The 25,631-nt window shown below is 41.7% G+C and overlaps 2 protein-coding genes across 3 annotated transcripts in view; one reads left to right on the top strand and one right to left on the bottom strand.

Moving 5' to 3' along the window:
- The window catches only part of tmem204 (transmembrane protein 204), a 44,308-nt gene extending 36,814 nt beyond the window's left edge, over positions 1-7,494 (top strand). The window contains exon 6 of one of the 2 annotated variants that reach the window (XM_073060048.1): positions 82-7,494. In XM_073060048.1, the coding sequence (XP_072916149.1) occupies positions 82-311 (230 nt within the window). In that variant the 3' untranslated portion in view covers positions 312-7,494. The remainder of the gene's footprint in view (positions 1-81) is intronic. The other variant, XM_073060049.1, reaches the window with a different exon arrangement.
- ift140 (intraflagellar transport 140 homolog (Chlamydomonas)) overlaps positions 1-25,631 on the bottom strand; it is a 279,472-nt gene that overhangs the window by 132,234 nt on the left and 121,607 nt on the right. Inside the window, exons 16-18 of the mRNA XM_073060034.1 lie at positions 24,045-24,207; positions 23,015-23,146; positions 9,849-10,045 (exon numbers count right to left, since the gene is read on the bottom strand). Of these exons, the coding sequence (XP_072916135.1) occupies positions 9,849-10,045; positions 23,015-23,146; positions 24,045-24,207 (492 nt within the window). The remainder of the gene's footprint in view (positions 1-9,848; positions 10,046-23,014; positions 23,147-24,044; positions 24,208-25,631) is intronic.

Here is a 25,631-nt window from a genome sequence, read left to right as displayed (position 1 = left end):
TCTCTACCTAAGAAACTGTGATTGTTAGTATTTCCCACTCAGAAGCATCCTCTCATTGATACTTTTCCTTCTAACCATTAGGTTTTGTGTTGATGATTGGACTGGTGACCTTCTACCGTATAGGCCCCTATACTCACCTCTCTTGGTCTTGCTACCTGGACATTGGTGCCTGTCTCTCATCGACACTTGCGGCAGCCATGCTAATCTGGAACATATTACACCGGCGGGAGGACTGTATGACACCCCGCGTTATTGTTATCCGTCGCTCCAGGCCACGCTTTGAGAATGACTACGTGGAATCACCATGTTGAACCAACGCAGAAAGGAGCGGGCAGCAATTTGCACAAGTGTTCGAGAGTTGCCAGATCTCTGCTTACTCATGAAATAACCAAATCTCTGCTTTCAGCCGCTGTCTGGAAGGTTGGACGAGGTGGGCACACAGTGGGAGAAGAAGAAACAAAGGCTTTCATCCTGAACACAACTAACAATTCTGACTTGACAGCAACATAAATCAAGACAATATAGCACAACCAAACAGTACGGCAGGATAAATGTATGGGAGTAGAAGCTCAGCATCTGAAGGAAACAGATTTCTTTCACTGGGTTAAAGGCAATTCCTGTAATTTAATTCCCAATTGGTTTAAGATTCTTACTTCCAAACAGTACCTGGTGCACCATTAAGATGAGCACGAGGGATTGGATCTTGTGGGACAGACAATAGTGTGAAGTAGAATCTTACTTCACTTCCTTCAGTAAATATATCACCCAAGTATGAGCATCTGCTCCCAAGCATCAACATTTCATTTTGGATACAGAAATGTACAGAATGTTAAATATTTAAAGGAATAGTACTCAAAAAGCTAGGCTTTAATTTAAAGTAACTATTTAGATGAGACACAATACATATTTCAGGCACAAAATCTGGATGAACTTAGCAGGTCAGATAGTATCTATAGAGAGAATAAATAGTTGACATTTCAGGCTTCTGCATCAAGAATGCCGATTGTTTATTCATTTCCACAGAGTTCCTCCAGCATTCCGACATCTGCAGAATCTCTTGTGCTTATGATATACATTTTATGTAATATTTGACTAAATGGTTAAGAGAGTGGCTTTTGTTATCTGCCCTTTGCATGGGAAGCCCAGAATGCAATTAGACAGATATACTGTACTCAGGAAAATGTATAGAGCAGGAGTTGAAAATTAAAGAACTGCAAATCAAAACATAAAAACAGAAATGCCTCCCTTTCCCTCTCAGTTATCTGACTGTTACAGTGCAACTATCAGTTACTTCCATTTCGACATAGGTTTCAGTGTATAGAGCACATCAAAGGCACGTCATTGCAGTGAAAAACATTTGATAAGGAGTCTCAGGAAGGGAGAGTCAGAGATGTGAGCATTAAGTTTGAGATGGAAGGATTTAAAAGGGAGAATTCCGGACATGGGTTTCTGTTGGGACAACGATTAAGATGTTTAAAGCCATAATGAAAGGATTGTGATCATCCTGGAGAGGAGTAAAGCTGAAGGAAATCACAGAGGTGGAGAGGAGCAACACGTCAGAGGGATCAGAAAACAAAAGTGAGAATCTGAAAATCAGGACTTGGGTTAACTGGGAGCCATCACAGGTCAATGAGTATGGAAGTGATGCATAAAGAGGGTGGTTTGAGATGTGTCCCTGGCAGTTCTGTGGGGCAGTTGAGTCAATAGATGACCAAGGCTTGTATGAGGTCCCAGTAGCAGAAGAGCTGAGGCAGAGCCAGTGTTTACTGATATGGGAATCAATCTCATGGATGGTGTGGAGATATGGTCCAAAATTGAGGAACCAAGGAGAGAAAGGGCTTTGGTCTTCCTCATATTTACATAGAGGAGATGTCTGATTCACCAAAATGGAGGGACAGATGGTAGGGGGAGGGGTGTCAGGAGAGATGGTGAAGACAGAGTTGAGTATCCTCGGAGGACATGTGGAAACTGATGCAAATCTTGACGGGCAGCACATATGTTAGTTGGAGGAGGGGGCCAAGGGCAAGGTTGTGCGAGTAACCAAGAGGAGTCTGCTCTGTCTTTACTCAGGAGTCTGTTCTCTGAAACACCCTATTACAGCCCCCTATACAGACTGCCCAGGAAGAACTGGATACCATAAGACATAAGAACAGAATTAGGCCATTTGCCCTATCGAGTCAGTTCCTCCATTCAATAACTGACTTACTATCCTTTTCAACCCCATTCTCCTGCCTTCTTCCCATAACTTTTGAAATCTCACCAATCAAGAACCTATCAGCTTCTGTTTTAAATATACCCAGTGACTTGGCTTCCATACCGTCTGTGGTAATGAATTCCACAGATTCACTACCCACTGATTAATTCTTCCTCATCTGTTCTAAATGGATGTCCCTCTATTCTGAGGCTGTGCCCTCTGGCCATAGACTCACCCACTATAAGAAACATCCTCTCCATGTCCACTCTATCTGGTAGGTTTCAATTAGATCCTCCTCTTGTTCTTCTAAACTCCAGCTAGTACAGGCCCAGAGCCATCAAAGCTCCTCATATGCCTTTCATTTCCAGGATCATTCTCATGAACCTCCTCTGGACCCTCTCCAATCCCATCACATTCTTCTTAGATAAGAGGCCCAATATTGCTCACAAAACTCCATGTACAGTTTGACCAATGCCTTATTAAACCAATGCATTAAATTCTTGCTTTTATATTCTAGTCCTCTCAAAATGAATGCTAACATTTCCTTTACAGGTGTCAGCCAGCTCCTGGTCACAGCACCAGGTGAGCAGACACATCAAGTCCAGATGCCAGCCTAGAACCACTGGATGGTGAGGCCCCTGGCCATATCTGGTGGGCAATGAGTCATTCACCAGCCTCTACAGCCTGCCCTCTCTATTAAAGCAAAACCTCTTCCTGCTAATTTTGATATCCCATCTCCTCTGTCTCCTGTTAACCTTTGTTCAAAGTGTAAAGTATGTATATGTCACCATATACAATCCTGAGATTCATTTTCTTATAGGCATTCACAGTAAATACAAAGAAACAAAATAATAATAAATAAACAGTAAATAATCATTTTTAACCCCACCCCTCCCTATCAGCACTTCATTTTGTTAAAGGCCATAAGACATAAGAGTAGAATTAGGCCATTTGGCCCATCGAGTCTGCTCCACCATTTAATCATGGCTGATCCTTTTTTTACCCCTCATCAGCCGATTCCCCAGTCTTCTCTCCATAACTTCTGATGATGTATCCAATCAAGAATCTATTAAGCTCTGTGTTAACTACACCCAACAACCTGCCCTCCACAGCTACATGTGGCAACAATTTCCACAAATTCACCACCCACTGGCGAAAGAAATTTATCTGCATCTCTGTTGTAAATGGATACGCCTCTATCCTGAGTCTGTGCCCTCTTGTCCTAGACTCTCCGACCATGGGAAACATCCTTTCCACATCTACTCTGTCTAGGCCTTTCAACATTCTAAAGGTTTCAATGAGATCCCCCCCTCATCCTTCTAAATTCCAGCAAGTACAGACCCAGAGCTATCAAACATTCCTCATATGATAACACTTTCATTCCCGGAATCATCTTTGTGCACCTCCTCTGAACACCCTCCAATGCCAACACTATTTTTTTCTGTGATGAGGAGCCCAGAATTGTTCACAATACTCAAGTGAGGCCTCACCAGTGCCTCATAAAGCTTCAGCATTACATCCCTGCTCTTGTATTCTAGACCTCTTGAAATGAATGTGAACATGGCATTTGCCTTCCTCACCACCAACTCAACCTGCAAGTTAACCTTCAGGGTGTTCTGCACAGGACTCCCAAGTCCCTCTGCATCTCAGATTTTTGGATTTTCTCCCCGTTTAGAAGATAGTCTGCACATTTATTTCTACTACCAAAGTGCATGACCATGCATTTTCCAACATTGTATTTCATTTGCCACTTTCTTTCTTATTTTCTTAATCTGCCTAAATCCTTCTGCAGCCTACCCGTTTCCTCAACACTACCTACCTATCCACTAATCTTCGTATCACCTGCAAATTTGGAAACAAATCCATCTATTCCATCATCTAAATCATTCATATGTAGCATAAAAAGCAGTCCCAACACCGACCCCTGCAGAACACCACTAGTCACTGGCAGCCAACCAGAAAAGGATCCTTTTATTCCCACTTGCTGCCTCCTACCAATCAGCCAATGCTCAAACCATGTAAATAACGTTCCTGTACACCATGGGCTCTTAACTTGATAAGCAGCCTCATGTGTGGCACCTTGTCAAAGGCCTTCTGAAACTCCAAATATACAACATCAACTTCATCCTCTTTATCTATCCTACTTGTAATCTCCTCATAGAATTCCAATGGGTTTAGCAGGCAAGATTTTCCTGGAAGAAAACCATGCTGACTTTGTCCTAACTTGTCCTGTGTCACCAAGTACTCCATAACCTCATCCTTAATAACTGACTCCAACATTTTCCCAACCACTGAGGTCAGGCTAACTGGTCTATAATTTCCTTTCTGCTGCCTTCCTCCTTTCTTAAAGAGTCATGCCACTTTCACCAATTCATCTTCAACATCACCTTTGTTGAATTCTTATCCTTGCTCAGCCTGCCTTCTCCTATTAGTCCTCTGATCCTGTCCGGCTGTCCCGTTGTGAAATTCAAGTAGGTACACAATCTGAATCAGGTTTATTATCATTGACATATGACATGAAATGTGCAGTACAGTATAAAGACAAAAATCAATACATTTCAGAAATAAATAAATAGTACTTTTTTTTGCACAAGGAAGTATTCATGGGTTCATGGACCATTCAGAAATCTGATGGCAGAGGGGTAGTTTTGTTCCTAAATCACATCAAATTAATTACAACATCAGGTCGGGCTCAGTGAATGGCACCTAACCTCAGAGAGAGATACAGTGCAGAAACAGACCATTTAGCCCACCAAGTCTGTGCCAACCATCACCACCCATTTACTCCAATTCTCCCACAAGCATATCTGAAAAGCTCTGTGAGAAGGTTTTGAAGATCCAGCAAGTTATCTCCAAGATATATTGATAAATACTATCTATCAATTGTCATTTCCAAATGTGATCAATAGGTTCCAATAGGTCCAACTTAATGTGAGAGAAATGTATACAATATACATCCTGAAATTCTTTTTCTTTGCAAACATCCACGAAAACAGAGGAGTGTCCCAAAGGATGAATGACAATTAAATGTTAGAACCCCAAAGCCCCCCCCCAGCTACCCCCTCCCATTCACAAGCAGCAACAAGGCAACGACCCCACCCCACCCCACCAGTAAAAAAGCATCAGTGTCCTCTACCGAGCACTCAAGCGTGCAGCAAAGCATCAATAAAAACAGATTTGCAAAGACAAAGACTACTTGTTCACCTGGTAATTCAACATATCACAGGTTGTCTCTCCTTAATAAGGGAAAAAAAGGTGTCCCCATTTTACATTCTGACATTGCTCTTTGTGGAAAGTTACTGTCTGCAGGTTGGTTGCCCCATTTCCAACATAACAATGAGTCATGAAATACAGTGGGATTTTTTGAGATTGTTGAGAAAAACACCAAATGAACATACCAATTTCTTTGCAGTTTTGTGACAAAGTCAATGACAAAGTAAATTTAGTACGTATATATCACCACATACCATCTTGAGATTCATTTTCTTGCAGGAATTTTCAGGAAAATAAAGAAACACAATAGAATTTATGAAAAACTCTACATAAACAAAGACTGACAAACAGCAGAATTTAAACAACTTATTGCACCACAGATCAAATGTGGACTCAGCGCTAGTAGGCTTGCGTGTCAAATGCTTGCAGGTGGTAAAGCTTTTAGCGGTTCTACATGTCTATATATAGACATCAAAGAATGGATGCTCACTGCTCAGTCACATGTAGTCCATTCCTGAGAGCAGCAAAACTGATGAGGATTAGCCAATAATTCTCAAAATATCTCAAATGTGCTGTTTAATTTAGATAAACTAGAATCAGGATCAGGTTTAATATCAGTGGTATATGTCATGAAATTTGTTGTTTTACAGCAGTGATACATAATAATTTAAAATCTATAAATTACATTAAGAAATATATTTTTTAAATTAAATTAAAAATGTAGCACAAAAAGAGAGCAAAAAAAGGGGGAAAATAGTAAGATAATGTACATGGGTTCAATGTCCATTCAGAAATCTAATGGCAGAGGGAAGAAGCTGATCCTGAAACATTGAGTGTGTGTTTTTAGGTTCCTGTACCTCCTCTGTGATGGTATAGAAACATAGAAAATAGGTGCAGGAGTAGGCCATTTGGCCCTTCGAGCCTGCACCGCCATTCAGTATGATCATGGCTAATCATCCAACTCAAAACCCTGTACCTGCTTTCTCTCCATACCCCCTGATCCCTTTAGCCACAAGGGCCATATCTAACTTCCTCTTAAATATAGCCAATGAACCGGCCTCAACTGTTTCCTGTGGCAGAGAATTCCACAGATTCACCACTCTCTGTGTGAAGAAGTTTCTCCTCATCTCGGTCCTAAAAGGCTTCCCCTTTATCCTTAAACTGTGACCCATTGTATCAACAAGATGCAGGCATGTTCCAGGTGATGGGAGTCCTTAATGATGGATGCCACCTTTTTGAGGCATTTCCAAAAATTTTTTTTACATCACACTAAGATTCAGATTTGACAATTTTTCCATTGTTAAAAAAAATTCGGATTACATACAGATGGTACACACATTATTCAAGATTTTTCTGAAAAGATAGCAATGCACTAGTACCAGGACAATGCCCAGTTGTAATCCAACAGCAGAAACTACCTAGGTTATGGTTCTGTCCCTTGTAATAGTAGTGAGGGCTACACAAATATTATTGGTAATTTAATATCACTTCTCAACCCACTGAAATATCGCAGGAAGTTTCACTGTTGTTAACTCTGGGGACTCAGTTTAACATTCAGTTTTACTGTTCCCATAGCAGAACAGTGCTTGCTGACACAGCAGGCTACAGGAACTAAAGTGCACATCTCACATGACCTTCCCATCCACTAATGGAGTGTAGATGTGGGAAGTCGACCTGCGGAAGTGCAGTTCCCATTATATAGCATGCAATCAGAATTTTTCCTTGCACCAAATCTAATTGAGTCAGTTGTACATGCAGCCAGAGAACAAATTCTAAGCAAGGGGTTTTAAACACTAATATACTCTATGAGCCAACTGGAAGGTAAACCAATTATACTCAAAAGCATGAAGCATAGAAGTTAGGCGGCATGGTGACGTAACACTTTATATCCCAGGTTCAATTCCTGCCACTGTCTGTAAGGAGTTTGTACATCCTCCCCCATGACCAAGTGGATTTCCTCCGATGTTTCAAAGACGTAAGGGTTAGTTGGTTAACTGTTCACAAGGGGGTAATAGGGTGATGCTGGCTCATTAGGCTGGAGGGGCCTGTTACCATGCCATATCTTGATAAATAAAAAGTTGCTTTTATCATTCTGTCCCATTGCTCAAGATCCAAATACACAGAATTTTCTCTACTTTGCTGAATGGTTTCAGAAAGGGCTAAACTGACTCATGGAAACTGACTTAAATTTTTTACCAATGTGATAACTGGTATAATACGGTGATACAAAATGTAAGTATTGTTTATTTGAATTACAAGTATCTTCCAAGCTTTAAATTGAGATTTTTTTGTGCTGTTAAAGTGCATTTGATACAATTCTGGTATAGACCAGTTAGTTACTGAAGGTATATCTTGCATAGATAATTTAAAAACCATGCATTTCCAAACATAACACTCATACAATCAAGTTATTCTAAGTTTGTATTTGGTGCAATATCTTCTCCATCTTTACTAGAGGATATCCAGGATAACGTGACAATTTGAGCATCGCTCACTGGTCAAATTTCAAATTGGCCTTCAGTTAGTGTAGTGTTCATAAAGAATGCTCCGAGGTGTGGTTAGAAAAGGCTACTTAATTCAAACTCGATATCTGGAACCATAAGACCATAAGACACAGAAGCAGAATTAGGCCATCAGCCCATTGAGTTTACTTTGCCATTCCATCATGGCTGATTTAATTTCAACCCTATTTTTCTGCCTTCTCCCAATAACCTTTGATACCCTGACTAATCAAAAATCCAATCACCACCACTTTAAATATAAGCAATTACTAAGCCTGTACAGCTGCCTACGGCAATGAATTCTACAAATTCACCAGCCTTTGGCTAAAGAAATTCCTCCTCATCTCTATTTTGAAGGGACATCCTTGCATTCTGATACTGTGCCCTCTCATTTCAGACACTCCCACCAATGGAAACATCCTCCCTGCGTCCATTCTATCTAGGCCTTTCAATATTCGACATGTTTCAATGAGATCACCCTCATTCTTCTAAACTCCAGGCCTGGAGCCATCAAATGCTCAGCTTCTAAAAACCTAGAATCTAGGGGTTCCCAAACTGGGGTCCACGGACACCTTACTTAATGGCACTGGTCAATGGAATAACCAGGTTGGGAACCCCTGGCCTAGATACATAGAACATACATATCTGCATTCCTGCCCATCCTGGAATCACCTATACTGTCTCAGTAACATCAATTCTTTTCTACTTTCCTTCCCAGCAATAGCTGATTCCTTCACCTTGAGATGCTTGATAATGTTAAAAGTGGTACAGAAATACAAATTATTGTGGAATTATTGATCATTTAGATACAATCAAATCTCTGGAAACCTACTGCATAACTGCCTCTTTCTGGGTACATAGTCTGAGGCGGCCTGGTGATGTAGCGGTTAGCATAATGGTATTACAGCACCAGCAATCAGGGTTCAATTCCTGCTGTATAAGGAGTTTCTACGTTCTCCCTGTGGGTAGGGAAGGTCCTTAATGAATACTCTGCTTCAGTATTCACCTTGACGAATGTGAGGTCAGCGTAGAATAAGCTAATGTGCTGAAACACATCAAGGTTAAGAAAGAGGATGTGCTGGAACTTGTGAAAAACATTAGAATAATTAAATCCCCAGAGTTGGATGGGATATACTCCAGATTACTTGGGCAAATGAGAGAAGAGATTGCTGCGCTGCTGGCAATGGCCTTTGTGTCCTCACTGGCCACAGGAATAGTCCCATAAGACTGGAGGATGGCAAATATTATATCTTTGTTCAAGACAAGCAATAGGGATAACCCTAGGGATCTAGGAATTATATTCATGTGAGTCTTACATGGTGGGCAAACTATTGGAGAGACTTACAATCATTTGGAGAAGCATAGTCTGATTAGGGATAATCAGACATTGAGGGGCAGGAGCAGAAACAAACGACATCTGCACCCACTACCCTTAATAAAACCATGCACATTCTTGATTAAAGAGCATTTCTGTAAATACTGGCTTAAAATATCCCTCAGAACTTTTCAATTTGTCTACATTGGTGTTAAGCTGACCAATCTGCAGATATAATTTCAGTATACTAACACAAGATATAAATGTTATGACAATAGTTTTTTGTAGTAGCAGCCAGTGACATCTCAGTCTGACAATGAATGATTGCCATAAAACATTAGAACCTGTTAAAATAAATTATTTGAGTTCTGAAACCCTTTCATGATAGAGTAATTTACACAAATCAACAGAACAGATCAAAAAATTAACAATTCTACACTTCGGCATCCCCACACTTCAATTCAAAAGCAAAGGAGGAATTTTTATAAAATAAACAAAGAATCAGGCCCCACGAATAACCTTTTAATCTTTTAACATTTTAAAACACAATTCAACAACTTTGCAAAGTTCACAATGGGAGAAATAAGGCCTGGATTCTCAAAGGAATGGAAAGAAGTTACCCTACCTCTTGATAAGTTTAATTGATTTGAAAGCTTCATCCATATCCCCTATAGTCAGATAAAAGCTGAAATTCAGCATGGCATCACGTGTTGTCTTGTCACAATCCTCTAGCCCAACAAAGTCCCGCAAGGGCCACCTCGCTACCATTTGTGGAATTGGAGAGCCAGGCGTCGATTCTGGTTCATTCTCAGTCACACCTGACTAGAATTAAACCAAAAATTTGTTAATGGGCTAATAGAGTACAATCAGGAAATATGCAACACTAAATAATATCCTGATGAAAGGTCTTGGCCCAAAATGTCACCTGTTAATTCCTTTGCAGAGATGCTGCCTCACCTGCTATGTTCCTCCAGCATTTTGTGTGTGTACTCTGGATTTCCAGCATCTGCAAATTCCCTTGTGTTTTAAATAATATTTCTACTGGTCAGATAAGTTTACTTTGACTTTTAAATAATCCCTACTGTTTCTTTCTTAAGATCCTACAGCAACAACACTTGTTAAAAGACAGTAAGACATTTGTCATGTTCAATGTGTTCACTGTCAGTGGACTGCTCAACAATAGCTATGTATTACAACACATGCAGATACATTACAAACACATTACAACACATCAGAATCAGAATCCGATTTTATATCATTGGCAGATGGCATAAAATGCACAATGTTGTCATGAAATTTGACAGATTAATCCCAAGATATTCCAATATGTACAGTATCAAGTAACATATTGTTCTCAGCACTTCAGTAATTCCCATCTATCCAAAAGGGAAAATACAACAGGCAAATATGGCAATGTTACATCTTCAGAATCATCTCTCCTAACACCACTCTATAACAATGGTTCTCTAAGTGGGCCATTGCCAAGATATTAAGCACTTTTTCATTCCTGGTTGGAAGAATATTATATATAGTATAAAATATCCTATTCAGTTTTGAAATGGTTTTATTTTTTCATATACACATGTAGCATATTGAACATAAAATATACAATAGATTTATTAATCAAGGAACTTCAACCTCCACATCAAATATAACCAATGACTTGGCCTCCCCAGTCATCTATGGCAAAGAATTCCACAGATTCACACCCTCTGGCTGAAGAAATTCCTCATCTTTGTTCTCCAGTTGCAAGAAAAAGTTTATGAATCCTTTGCAACTACCTAGTTTTCTGCATTAATTACTCATTAAAAAAAACCATTGCTACATGTCTCAAGTTTGCAAAAGACCACCTGGATCTTCCACAACTCTTCTGAGACAATGTTCTGTGGACTGATGAGACAAAGTTGAACTTTTTGGCTGAAATGGACACTGCTATGTTTGGAGGGAAAAGTGGAATGCATACCAACACCAAAATTTCATCCCAACTGTGAAGCATGGTAGAAGGAACATCATGGAGGAAGTCATGGAGGGGCTGTCTACGGTGTCTCTGTGGGTGGAAGTTAGGAATAGGAAGGGGTCAATAACTCTACTGGGTGTTTTTTATAGACCACCCAATAGTAACATGGACATCAAGGAGCAGATAGGGAGACAGATTCTGGAAAGGAGTAATAATAACAGGGTTGTTGTGGTGGGAGATATTAATTTCCCAGATATTGATTGGCATCTCCCTAGAGCAGGGGTTTCAAACTCATTTTAGGTCACGGGCCGGATTGAGCAAAATGCAGCTTCATGCGGGCCGGATCAGTCGGATGCGTGCGAACGCAGCTTTCGTTGCCTCCGTTTTTTCAGCCTGCTCTCATGTGTCTCAGTCTCTGCTATAACTACAAAGTGTTTCACTTTACAAATTCCGTTTCTTATGAAGAAGACTGCCGAATAAACACTAAAAACCCTGAAAACCTGGTACCTGAATAAACTCAGCATTAGCCATATCATACGCCATAGGCGCTTCGATTACTGGGGCCAGCTTTAATAGTAATTAGATATTATCTTGTGGGCCAAAGATAATTCCACCGCGGGCCGGATTTGGCCCGCCGGCCTTGAGTTTGACATATATGCCCTAGAGTGAGGGGTTTAGATGGGGTGGAGTTTGTTAGGTGTGTTCAGGAAGGTTTCTTAACACAATATGTAGATAAGCCTACAAGAGGAGAGGCTGTACTTGATCTGGTATTGGGAAATGAACCTGGTCAGGTGTCAGGTCTCTCAGTGGGAGAGCATTTTGGAGATGGCGATCACAATTGTATTTCTTTTACCATAGCATTGGAAAGGGATAGGAACAGACAAGTTAGGGAAATGTTTAATTGGAGAAAGGAGACATATGAAGCTATCAGGCAGGAACTTGGAAATATAAATTGGGAGCAGATGTACTCAGGGAAATGTATGGCAGAATTGTGGCAAACTTTCAGGAGATATTTGAATGGTATTCTGCATAGGTACATTCCAATGAGACAGGAAAAGGATGGTAGGATACAGGAACCATGGTGTACAAAGGCTGCTGAAAATCTAGTCAAGAAAAGCTTACGAAAGGTTAAAAAAAAAGGTAATGATAGAGATCTAGAAAATTATAAGGCTAGTAGGAAGGAGCTGAAGAATGAAATTAGGAGAGCAAGAAGGGGCCATGAGCAGGCCTTGGCGAGCAGGATTAAGGAAAATCCAAAAGCATTCTACAAGTATGTGAAGAGCAAGAGGATAAGACATGAGAGAATAGGACCAATCAAGTGTGACAGTGGAAAAGTGTGTATGGAACCGGAGGGGATAGCAGAGGTACTTAATGGATACTTTGCTTCAGTATTCACTACGGAAAAGGATCTTGGTGATTGCAGGGATGACTTGCAGTGGACTGAAATGCTTGAGCATGTTGATATTAAGGAAGAGGATGCGTTTGGAGCTTTTGGAAAGCATCAGGTTGGATAAGTCACTGAGACAGGATGGGATGTACTCCAGGCTACTGTGGGAAGCGAGGGATAAGATTGCTGAGCCTCTGGCGATGATCTTTGCATCATCAATGAGGACGGGAGAGGTTCTGGAGGATTGGAGGGTTGCAGATGTTGTTCTCTTATTCAAGAAAGGGAGTAGGGATAGCCCAGGAAATTATAGACCAGTGAGTCTTACCTCAGTGGTTGGTAAGATGATGGAGAAGATCCTGAGAGGCAGGGTTTATGAACATTTGAAGAGGTATAATATGATCAGGAATAGTCAGCATGGCTTTGTCAAAGGCAGGTTGTGCCTTATGAGCCTGATTGAATTTTTTGAGGATGTGACTAAACACATTGATGAAGGTAGAGCTGTAGATGTCGTGTATATGGATTTTAGCAAGGCATTTGATAAGGCACCCCATGCAAGGCTTATTGAAAAAGTAAGGAGGCATGGGGTCCAAGGGGACATTGCTTTGTGGATCGAGAACTGGCTTGCCCACAGAAGGCAAAGAGTGGTTGTAGACAAGTCATATTCCGCATGGAGGCCAGTGACCAGTGGTGTGACTCAGGGATCTGCTCTGGGACCCCTACTCTCTGATTTTTATAAATGACCTGGATGAGGAAGTGGAGGGATGAGTTTGTAAATTTGCTTATGACACCAAGGTTGGGGGTGTTGTGGATAGTATGGAGGGCTGTCAAGGGTTACAGCAGGAGATTGACAGGATGCAAAACTGGGTTGAGAAGTGGCATTTGGAGTTCAACCCAGGTAAGTGTGAGGTGGTTCATTTTGGTAGGTCAAATATGATGGCAGAATATAGCATTAATGGCAAGACTCTTGGCAGTGTGGATGATCAGAAGGATCTTGGGGTCTGAGTCCATAGGACATAGGTTGACTCTATGGTTAAGAAGGCATATGGTGCATTGGCCTTCATCAACCGTGGGACTCAGTTTAAGAGCTGAGAGGTAATATTGCAGCTATATAGGACCCTGGTCAGACTCCACTTGGAGTACTGTGCTCAGTTCTGGTTGCCTCACTACAGGAAGGATGGGAAGGATGTGGAAACCACAGAAAGCATGCAGAGGAGATTTACAAGGATGTTGCCTGGATTGGGGAGCATGCCTTATGAGAGTAGGTTGAGTGAACTCGGCCTTTTCTCCTTGGAGCAACGGAGGATAAGAGGTGACCTGATAGAGGTGTACAAGATAATGAGAGGCATTGATTGTGTGGATAGTCAGAGGCTTTTTCCCCCAAGGCTGAAATGGCTAGTGCAAGAGGGCATAGTTTTACGGTCCTTGGAAGTAGGTACAGAGATGTCAAGGGTAAGGTTTTTTTTTTAAAACACAGAAAGTGGTGAGTGTGTGGAATGGGCTGCAGGCGGCAGTGGTGGAGGCGGAACCAATAGGGTCTTTTAACAAACTTCTAGATGGCTACATGGAGCTTAGAAAAATAGAGGGCTATAGGTAAGCCCAGCTAGTTCAAAGGTAAGGACATGTTCGGCACAACTTTGTGGGCTGAAGGGCCTGTATTGTGCTGTAGGTTTTCTATGTTTCTATGGTTTGGGGCTGCTTTGCTGCTTCAGGGCTTGGACAGCCTGCAATCATTGAAGGAACAATGAATTCAAAGTTGTTTCAAGACATTTTTTTAAAAGAGAATGTCGGGGTAGCAGTCAGTCAGCTGAAGCTTAATAGAAATTGGATGATGCAACAAGACAATTATCTGAAACGCAAAAGTAAATCAACAACAGAATGATCTAAAAAGACTCGGAATGGCCAAGTCAGAGTGCTGACCTTAACCCAATTGAAATTACCTGAAGAAAGCTGTTCATGCAAGATATCCCAGAAATAGAGAGATACTTTATCGACCCCAAAGGAAATTATAGTGTCAAGAGTAGCAGTACAAGTCCACAGATATACCAATATTATAAAAGAAGTAAGAAAGAATAAAAAATTAGTTACCTCAAACATCTAACAGGAGGGGGTCATTACTTCCACAGGTATTATAGGTTGACTCATTATAAAGCCTAATGGCTGAGGGTAAGAATCCCCTCTTGTTGCACTCTTTGGAGCAGCACAGTTGTCAGAGTCTATTACTAAAAGTGCTCCTCTGTTCAGCCAAGGTGGCATGCAGAGGGTGAGAAACATTGTCCAGAATTTAAAAACACAAACACGAGAAAAACTGCAGATGCTGGAAATTCAAGCAACACACACAAAATGCTGGTCTTCGTCTTGGACCGAAATGTCATCTGTACTTCTTCCTATAGATGCTGCCTGGCCTGCTGCATTCCACCAGCATTTTGTGTGTGTTGATTGTCCAGAATTGTCAGGATCTTCCAGAGGGCCTTTATTCTACCACAGCCTCCAGTGTGTCCAGTTTGACTCCTATAACAGAGCCAGCCTTTCCAATCAATTTATTGAGCCTGTTGGCATCATTCATGTTAATGCCATTGCCTCAGCACACCACCACAAGGAAGATTTTACTGGCAACAACAGACTGGTAGAATGTGTGAAGGAGAGGACTGCACACTCCAAAGGACCTCAGGAAGGAAAGGCGAAGCAGGCCCTTTTTACACACAGCCTCTGTGCTGGTGCTCCATTTAAGTCCGTCATCCAGGTGCACCCCAAGGTAATTGTATTTGTAACAGGGAGCAGTGCAGGCTTAATATTCCTAACGTCAAATTATCCAGAATACAATGGAAGTGCCACACAGCTGCTCAGCACACTCCTTCAGGACCTTGAGGCTCACACTATCCAGTCTCAATGCTTCAGTTTCCCCAGAGCCCTTCTCACCTGCTCAGTGGTGAAGGTGAGTCCATGATGATAGATAAACTGAAACAGTTTTATATGGACGAATGATCTAAAATTCCTCCTTGCCCTGGTGTAAGTCTCATCAGCAGCTACAGGAAATGTTTGGTGAAGGTTATTGCTGCTAAAGGAGATTCAACCATTTATTAAATATAAGGGTTTACATACTTTTCCAGCCTGGACTCTGAATGATTAAACAATGTGTTCAATAAAGATATGCAAAGTGCAGTTATTTGTGTGTTATAAGCTTAGGTTGATTGTGCTTGTCTATTTATTGTGACTTAGTTTTTTCAGTTGGAGAGAGAGAAATGGGGAGGACCACTGGAAAATGATGTTGCTGAAGTAGTAATGGGGGACAAAGAAATGGCAGATGAACTTAATGGGTACTTTGCATCAGTCTTCCCTGTGTAAGACACCAGCAGTGTGCCAGAGGCCCGTGAGGTTAGGGAGCTGGCATGAGTGCCATTGCTAGTACAAAAGAAAAAGTGCAAGGTAAACTCAAAGGTCTTAAGGTAGATAAGTCACCTGGACCAGATGAACCGCATTCCAGAGACTTGAGAGAGGCTGCTGAAGAGATAACGGTTGTATTGCTCGTGATCAGTCAAGAATAACTTGATTCTGGCATGGTCACAGAGAACTAGAAGCTTGCAAATGTCATTCCACTCTTTAAGAAAGGAGGAAGGCAAAAGAAAGGAAATTATAGGCCAGTTAACCTAACCTCAGTGTTCGGAAAGTGTTGGAGTCTATTATTAAGGAAGACGTTTCCAGGTACTAGGAGGCTAATGATAAAATTATCAAACTCAGAATGGTTTCTATAAGACTATAAGGCCACAAGACATAGGAGCAGAAGTAGGCCATTCGGCCCATTGAGTCTGCTCTGCCATTCAATCATGGGCTGATCCAATTCTTCCAGTCATCCCCACTCCCCTGCCTTCTCCCCATACCCTTTGATGTCCTGGCTAATCAAGAACCCATCAATCTCTGCCTTAAACTACACCCAAAAACTTGGCCTCCACAGCCCCTTGTAGCAACAATTTCCACAGATTTACCACCCTCTGACTAAAGTAATTTCTCTGCATCTCTGTTCTAAATGGACATCAATCAAACCTGAAGTCATACCCTCTTGTCCTAGACTCCCCTACCATGGGAAATAACTTTGCCATATCTAATCTGTTCAGTCCGTTTAACATTCAGAATGTTTAGAAATATAAAAAACCTACAGCACAATACAGGCCCTTTGGCCCACAAAGCTGTGCCGAACATGTACTTACTTTAGAAATTATCTAGGGTTACCCATAGGCCTCTATTTTTCTAAGCTCCATGTACCTACCAGGAGTCTCTTAAAAGACCCTATCATATCCGCCTCCACCACCATCATCAGCAGCCCATTCCACACACCCCCTCATTTTCCTGAACTCCAGGGAATACAGCCCAAGAGCTGATAAACATTCCTCATACAGTAACCCTTTCATTCCTGGAATCATTCTCGTGAATCTTCTCTGAACCCTCTTCAATGTCAGTATATCCTTTCTAAAATAAGGGGCCCAAAACTGCACACAATACTCCAAGTGTGGTATCACGAGTGCCTTATAGAGCCTCAACATCACATCCTTACTCTTATCTTCTATACCTCCAAAAATGAATGCCAACATTGCATTCACCTTCTTCACCACCGACTCAACCTGGAGGTTAACTTTCAGGGTATCCTGCACAAGGACTCCAAAGTTCCCTTGCATCTCTCCATTTTGAATTCTCTCCCCACCTAAATAATAGTCTGCCCATTTATTTCTTCCACTGAAGTGCATGACCATACTCTTTCCAACATTGTATTTCATTTGCCACTTCTTTGCTCATTCCCCATGAACTATCTAAGTTTCTGCAGGCTCTGTGTTTGCTCAACACTACCCACTCCTCCACCTATCTTTGTATCATCAGCAAATTTAGCCACAAATCCATTAATACCGTAGTCCAAGTCATTGACATACATCGTAAAAAGCAGCAGTCCCAACACCAACCCTTCTGGAACTCCACTGATAACCGGCAGCCAGCCAGAATAGGATCCCTTTATTCCCACTCTCTGTTTTCTGCCAATCAGCCAATGCTCCACCCATGCTAGTAACTTCCCTATAATTCGATGGGCTCTTATCTTGCTAAGCAGCCTCATGTGCGGCACCTTAACAAAGGCCTTCTGAAATTCCAAACATGCCAAATCCACTACATCTCCTTTGTCTACTCTACTTGTAATTTACTCAAAAAATTGCAGTAGGTTAGTCAGGCAGGATTTTCCTTTCAGGAAACCATGCTGGCTCTGACCTATCTTGTCATGTGCCTCCAGGTAATCCGTAATCTCATCCCTAACTATCGATTCCAACAACTTCCCAACCACTGATGTCAGGCTAACAAGTCTATAGTTTCCTTTCTGCTGTCTCCCACCCTTAAACAGCGGAGTAACATTTGCAATTTTCCAATCATCTGGTATAATGCCAGAATCTATCAATTCTTGAAAGATCATTGTTAATGCCTCCCCAATCTTTGTAGCTACTTCCTTCAGAACCCGAGGGATTCCATCAGCCCCAGAAGATTTATGTACCCTCAGATCATTAAGCTTCCTGAGCACCTTATCAGTCATAATTTTCACTGCACAAGCTTCACTTCCTTGACACTCTTGACTGTACGATATACTGCCGATGTCTTCCACTGAGAAGACCGATGCAAAATACGCATTCAGTTCCTCTGCCATATCTTCGTCTCTCATTACCATATCTCCAGCATCATTTTCTATTGGCCCTATATCTACCCTCAACTCTCTTTTACCCTTTATGTACTTAAAAAGCTTTTAGTATCTTCTGTGATATTAGTCATCAGCTTCCTTCCATAATTCATCTTTTCCTTCCTAATGACCTTCTTAGTTTCATTCTGCAAATTTTTTAACAATTTCCCAATCCTCTATCTTCCCACTAACTCTGGCTTCCTTGTATGCCCTCTCTTTTGCTTTTACTTTGGCTCTGACTTCATTTGTCAGCCAAGGTAGTGTCCTTCTTCCATTCAAAAACTTCTTCTTATTTGGAATATATCTGTCTTGCACTTCCCTCATTTTTCGCAGAAACTCCAGCCATTGCTGCTCTGCTGTCCTTCCCGCTAGTGTCCCTTTCCAGTCAACCTTGGCCAGTTCCCCTCTCATGCCACTGTAATTTCCTTTATTCCACTGAAATACTGACTCACTGGAATTTAGTTTCTCCTTCTCAAATTTCAATGTGAACTCGATCATATTGTGACCACTGTTCCCTAAGGGTTCCTTAACCTTTAGCTCTCTTATCACTTGCAGATCATTGCACAACACCCAATCCAGCACTGCCGATCCCCAAGTGGGCTCAACAACAAGCTGTTAAAAAGCCATCCCTTAGACGTTCCACAAATTCTCTCTCAAGGTCCAGTAGTGGCCTGGTTTTCCCAATCCACTTTCATGTTAAAATCCCCAACGATTATCATGACATTGCCTTTCTGACATGCCTTTTCTACCTCCTGCTGTAATTTGTAATCCACATCCCGGCTGCTGTTTGGAGACCCGTATACAACTGTCATTAGGGTCCTTTTACCCTTGCCATTTCTTAACTCAACCCATAGAGACTCTACACCTTCTGGTTCTATGTCATCCTTTTCTAATGATTTAATATTATTTCTTATACACAGAGCCACACCACCCCCTCTGCCTACTAACCTATCTTTCCAATACACCGTATATCCTTGGACATTCAGCTCCCAATGGCAGCTATCTTTTTAGCCAAGTTTCAGAGATGGCCACAACGTCATTCTTGCCAATCTGTACCTGAATTTCAAGATCGTCCATTTTATTTCTTATGCTGCGTGCATTCAAATATAACACTTTCAGTCCAGTATTTGTTGTTTTCTGTTTTAACTGCACCATGCCTCTATTGCCCTGTAACTCATGCCACTGACTGTGATTATGCTCCATTTTCTGCCTGTCCTTTCTATCATCTCTGTTCCACACTGTTTGATTTATTTCTGTTTTCCCCTTCCTCAGCCCTATCACTCTGGTTCCCATCCCCCTGCCAAATTAGTTTAAACCCTCCCTAACAGCTCTATTAAACCTGCCCGCTAGGATACTAGACCCCTTTGGGTTCAGGTGTAACCCATCCTCTTTGTATAGGTCGTACCTCCCCCAGAAGAGGCCCCAATGATCCAGGAATCTGAAGCCCTGCCCCCTACACAAGTCAATTATCAAGGATGAGGACTCAGAGTACTTAGAGGCACATGATAAAATAGGCCATAGTCTGCATGGTTTCCTCAAGGGCAAATCTTGCCTGACAAATCTCTTCGGTATGAAGATAGGTGGACAGGCAGGTAGTTTTGATGAAGTAAAGGAGCTATAGAAGGATTTAGACAGAATAAGAAAATGGACAAAGAAATAGCAGATGGAATACAGTGTCAGGAAGTATATGGTTATGCACCTTGGTAGAAGAAATGAAAGGGTTGACTATTTTTGAAATGGAGAGAAAATACACAAAAACTGAGGTGCAAAGAGACTTTGGAGTTCTTGTGTACAATTCCCTAAAGGTTAATTTGCAGATAGAATCTGTGGTGAGGAAGGAGAATGTAATGCTAGTATTCATTTCAAAAGGACTAGAATATAAAAGCAAGGATGTAATGTTGAAACTTTATAAAGCATTGCTGAGGTCTCACTTGTAGTATTGTAAGCAGATTTGGGCCCCTTATCTGAGAAAGGAGGTACTGAGACTGGAGAGGGTTCAATGGAGGTTCACTTAAATGATTCCAAGATTGAATGGCTTGTCATATGAAGAGCACTTGATGGGTCTGGGCCTGTATTCACTAGAATTCAGAAGAATGAGGGGTGACCTCATTGAAATCTATCAAATGGTAAAAAGCCTCAACAGAGAGGATGTGGAGAGGATGTTTTCTATGGTGGGAGAGTCTAAGACCAGAATAAGAATCAGGTTTATTATCACCAGCATATGTCGTGAAATTTATTAACTTAGCAACAGCAGCAGTTCAATGTAAAACAAAATACAGTGGAAGAAAAAAAATAAGAAATAAGTAAATCAACTACAGTAACATATATTGAATAGATTAAAAATCATGCAAAAACAGAAATAATATATATTTAAAAAGTGAGGTAGTGTCCAAGGGTTCAATGTCCATTTAGGAATCGGATGGCAGAGGGGAAGAAGCTGTTCCTGAATCGCTGAGTGTGTGCCTTCAGGCTTCTGTACCTCCTACCTGATGGTAACAATGAGAAAAGGGCATGCCCTGGGTGCTGGGGGTCCTCAATAATGGATACTGCCTTTCTGAGACATTGCTCCCTGAAGATGTCCTGGGTACTTTGTAGGGTAGTACCCAAGATGGAGCTGACTAGATTTACAACTTCCTGCAGCTTCTTTTTGGTCCTGCGCAGTAGCCCCTCCATACCAGACAAGTGATGCAGCCTGTCAGAATGTTCTTCATGGAACAACTATAGAAGTTTTTGAGTGTATTTGTTGACATACCAAATCTCTTCAAACTCCTAATGAAGGGTCCTGACAAAGGGTCTCGGCTCGAAACGTTGACTGCTCATTTCAACAGATGCTGCCCGACCTGCTGAGTTCATCTAGCTTGTTTGTATGTCCTAATGAAGTATAGCCACTGTCTTGCCTCCTTTATAACTGCACTGATGTGCTGAGACCAGGTTAGGTCCTCAGAGATCTTGACATTCAGGAACTTCAAATGCTCACTCTCTCCACTTCTGATACCTCTATGAGAATTGGTATGTGTTCCTTTGGTTTACTCTTCTGGAAGTCCACAATCAGCTCTTTCGTCTTACTGACATTGGGTGCAAAGTTGTTGCTACAACACCACTTCACTAGTTGGCATATCATAAGATATAGGAGCAGAAGTAGGCTATTCGGCCCGTCCAGTCTGCTCTGCCATTCAATCATGGGCTGATCCAATTCTTCCAGTCATCCCGACTCCCCTGTCTTCACCCCATACCCTTTGATGCCCTGACTAGTCAAGAACCTATCTATCTCTGCCTCAAATACACCCAATGACTTGGCCTCCACAGCCGCTCGTTGGAACAAATTCCACAGATTTACCACCCTCTGACTAAAGTAATTTCTCTGCATATCTTGTCCCCATATGCTTTCTCGTCTCCATCTGAACTTCAATCAACAAATTTATAGATGGTATTTGAGCTATGCCTAATCACACAGTCATAGGTATAAAGAGAACAGAGCAATGGGTTAAGCACACACCCGAGGTGCACCAGTGTTGATTGTCAGCGAGAAGGAGATGTCAATCTGAAGTCTTCTGGTTAGGAAGTCTAGGATCCAATTGCAGAGGGAGGTACAGAGGCCCAGATTCTGTAACTTCTCAATCAGAATTCTGGGAATGATGGTATTAAATTGCTGAGCTGTAGTCGATGAACAGCATCCTGACATAGCTGTCTATGTTGTCCAGGTGGTCTAAAGCCGTGTGAAGAGCCACTGAGATTGCATCTGCCATTGACCTATTGTGATGATAGGCAAATTGCAATGGGTCCAGGTCCTTGCTGAGGCAGGAGTTCAGTCTAGTCATGACAACCTCTTAAAGCATTTCATCACTGTAGATGTGAGTGCTACCAGGCAATAGTCATTAAGACAGCTCACATTATTCTTCTTAGGCGCTGGTATAATTGTTGCCTCTTTGAAGCAAGTGGGAACTTTCGCCCATAGCAGTGAGAGGTTGAAAATGTCCTTGAATACTTTCGGCTGGTTGGCACAGGTTGCCAGAGGACACAGCCTCAGAATAGAAGAGCATCCTTTTAGAACGGAGATGAAGAGGAATTTCTTTAGGCACAGAGTGATGAATCTGTGGAATTATTTTCCAGAGACAGCTGTGGAGGCCAAGCCTTTATGTATCTTTAAGGTAGAAGTTGATAGATTTTTGATTGGTCAAGGCCTGAAAGGAAATGAGGAGAAGGCAGAAGATTGGGGCTGAGAAGAAAATTGGATCAACCACGATGAAATGGTGGAGCAGACATAATGGGCGAAATGGCCTCATGCCGCTCTTATATCGCGTGGTCTTATAGTCTACGGTCTTAGCCAAAGGATGGCGAATCTGTGGAATTCAATGCCACATATGGCTGTGGAGGCAAAATCATTGGGTATATTTAAAGTGGAAGTTGATAGATTTTTGATTGGTCAAGGTGTCAAATGTTACAGAGAGAATACAGGAGAATGACATTGAAATGGATAGTAAATCAAACATGATCGAATGGTGAAGCAGATTCAATGGGCTGAATGGCCTTTTCCCGCTCATAGGTCTTATGGTCTTGTGACCAGAGTTTACAGTTTCCATATTCATCTCACATGAACCTCCAAAATCTAAGGTTGAAGTAAGTCATCCCTGATCCTGTGGGATTTCCTACATAGAAGCCATTTGAAACATCTGAATATTTTTGTGAAGGTGAAGTGCGTATAAATTATTAGGTGGACTTTGTTAAGAGTTGGGCCCTTCTCCTTACCTTTTTGGAGAAATAATAATACGGGACCTCTAGGCCCAGCAAAGCCTCATGGGATTCCATCTTGGGAAAAATGTCCTGCAGCAAGAGGCCATGCTCCTGTGTGCTGAAGAATGATATCACCATGACATCCACCTGTTGGAATAAGAGTGTGCAACAGGAAACAAGTTAAAACAGCACAATGTGGAGGTTTGATTTGTTGTAAACTGAGAGTGGGTCATCCACAAACAAAGGTGCGGTATCATTAGGAGAGCTATCACTAGCAATCACTACTATCACAACAGAATCTTCCTGCGTTACAGATATTAATAAGGTTGAAAAAGAACAGAGAAAATTTACAAGGATGTTGCTGGGACTTCAGGACCTGAGTTATAGGGAAAGGTTGAATAGGTTAGGACTTTATTCTCTGGAGACAAGGAAAATGAGGAGAGATTTGACTGAGGTATATAAAATTATGAGTATAGAAAGGGTAAATGCAAGTAGACTTTTTCCACTGAGGTTGGATGAAAGTAGAACCAGAGGTCATGGGTTAAGGGCAAAAGGTGAAATATTTAAGGGGGAACTGAGGGGGAACTACTTCTCTCAGAGGGTAGTGCAACTTTGAAACAAGCTGCCTGTGCAAAATGTGAATGGGAGTTCAATTTCAACATTTAAGAGACTTTTGGAGACGTACATGGATGGGAGGGGTATGGAGGGCTATGGTCCAGACTCGGGTCAATTGGACCAGCACAATATCACTTTAGCACATACTAGATAGGCCAAAGGGTCTATTTCTGTGCGGTAGTGCTCTGTGACTCTACCTTTCAAACCACCCAAATACATTACCAAAGGTTCTGATGTAAAACTTCAAAATTGAAGCTTCTCTCCAAATATCCAGCTTATTTGATTTACTACGTGGATGCTAACCACGTTTCATATCAAAACCTTCAGCAATCTTCATGGAATTTAACCTCGTGATTACTATTCATGGAGCTTTATGTTAGAAAGAGCAAGTCACTGGAATTATTCCATGATGCTGTAGTCAGATACCTACCTTGCACTCTGTGGAACTGGTCTCCATGCTGGCAGTAACGTTTGACTGCCTTGTTGTTGAAGCAGCCAAAGATGCTTCGCACACAAACAGTTTGGGCTCATTCTGATCCCAGAAGTGACTGGTTGGATAGCGACCCATCAGCTTGTGCATCTCAGAAAGTCCTCTGCAGAGTTAATCACATGTTCCACACATGACTGAAGTGCTTTTGGCTGTGTTTGATTAGTTAACGAGCTCTTAGTTGCTGCAATATTATACATAGATGGTCAAATGGAAACTAGCCCCATTGAATATAGAACAATATCGACAGTTCAAATCCTTTGGCTCAAGATGTTGTGCTGACCTATATAAACTAACTCCATGATCAATGTAACCTTTCCAACCTACCCAGTATATATCCCTCCATTTGTTTTTCACTCATGTGCCCATCTCAGAGACTCTTAAATCTCCCTTTTATATTAGCCACTACCACCATCTCAGGCAACACATTCCAGCTACTTATCACTCTCTGTAAAAAACCTACCTCTGACCTCTCTCCCAAACTTTCCTCCACTCACCTTAAAAGGACGTCCTCTGGTATTTGTCATTGCCACTCTGGAAAAAAGGTGCTAGATGTTCACTCTATCTGTGCCTTTCATAACCTTGTAACACCTCTATCAAGTCACCTCTCATCCTCCTTTACTAAAAATGGAAAGCCCTAGCTCACTAAACCTTTCTGCATCAGACACTAGCCCAGTCAGCATCCTGTTAAATCTGCTCTGCACTCTCTCTAAAGCCTCCACATCCTTCCTAAAATGAGGTGACCAGAAAGAACACAATATTCCAAGTGTGGTCTCACCAGAGCTTTATAGAGCTGCAACATTACCTTGTAGCTCTTCAACTCAATCCCCTAACTAATGAAGGCTAATGCATCATACACCTACTTAACCATTCTATCCACTTATGTGGCAACTTTGAGGGATCTATGGACTAGTATCCCAGAATCCCCTGTTCCTCCACACTGCTAAGAATCCTGGCATTAACCTTGTACACCATCTTCAAGTCTGATCTTCTAAAGTGCATCAATTCACACATTTCTGGATTGAACTCCATCTGCCATTTCTCTGTCCAGCTCTGCACCCTATCTAGAGCAATATACACAAAACACTGGACAAATTCAGCAAATTAAGCGGCATCTATGGAGGGGAGTAAAGAATTAATGTTTCAGGCTGAGACCCTTCATCTCTTGTGTTTCTGTATCCTGGCTGTATCTTTTTTGTAATCCATGACAAACTATCCACAAGACCACTGACCTCAGTGCCATCTACCAACTTACTAACCCAGATGAAACTTTGTGTCATCTGTAAACCTGCAAATCTGCCAGGGTCATCTATTGTGTTCAGTCACTTCTACATTGGCGAGAACCGTCATAAATTGGGGGACTGTTTCGTTGAGCATCCCAGCTCCATCTGCCAAAAGCAGAACTCCCCAGTGGCCAAACATTTTAATTCCGATTCCTATTCCCAGACCAAAATGGTAGTCCATGGCCTCCTCTTGTGCCAAGATAAGGCCACCCTCAGGGAGGAGGAGCAACACCTTACATCTCACATC

Source organism: Hemitrygon akajei, chromosome 11, assembly GCF_048418815.1.
Source record: "Hemitrygon akajei chromosome 11, sHemAka1.3, whole genome shotgun sequence".
Lineage (NCBI taxonomy): Eukaryota > Metazoa > Chordata > Chondrichthyes > Myliobatiformes > Dasyatidae > Hemitrygon > Hemitrygon akajei.
Note: the sequence above shows the minus strand (reverse complement) of the source record. Positions and strands in the feature narration are given on the sequence as shown.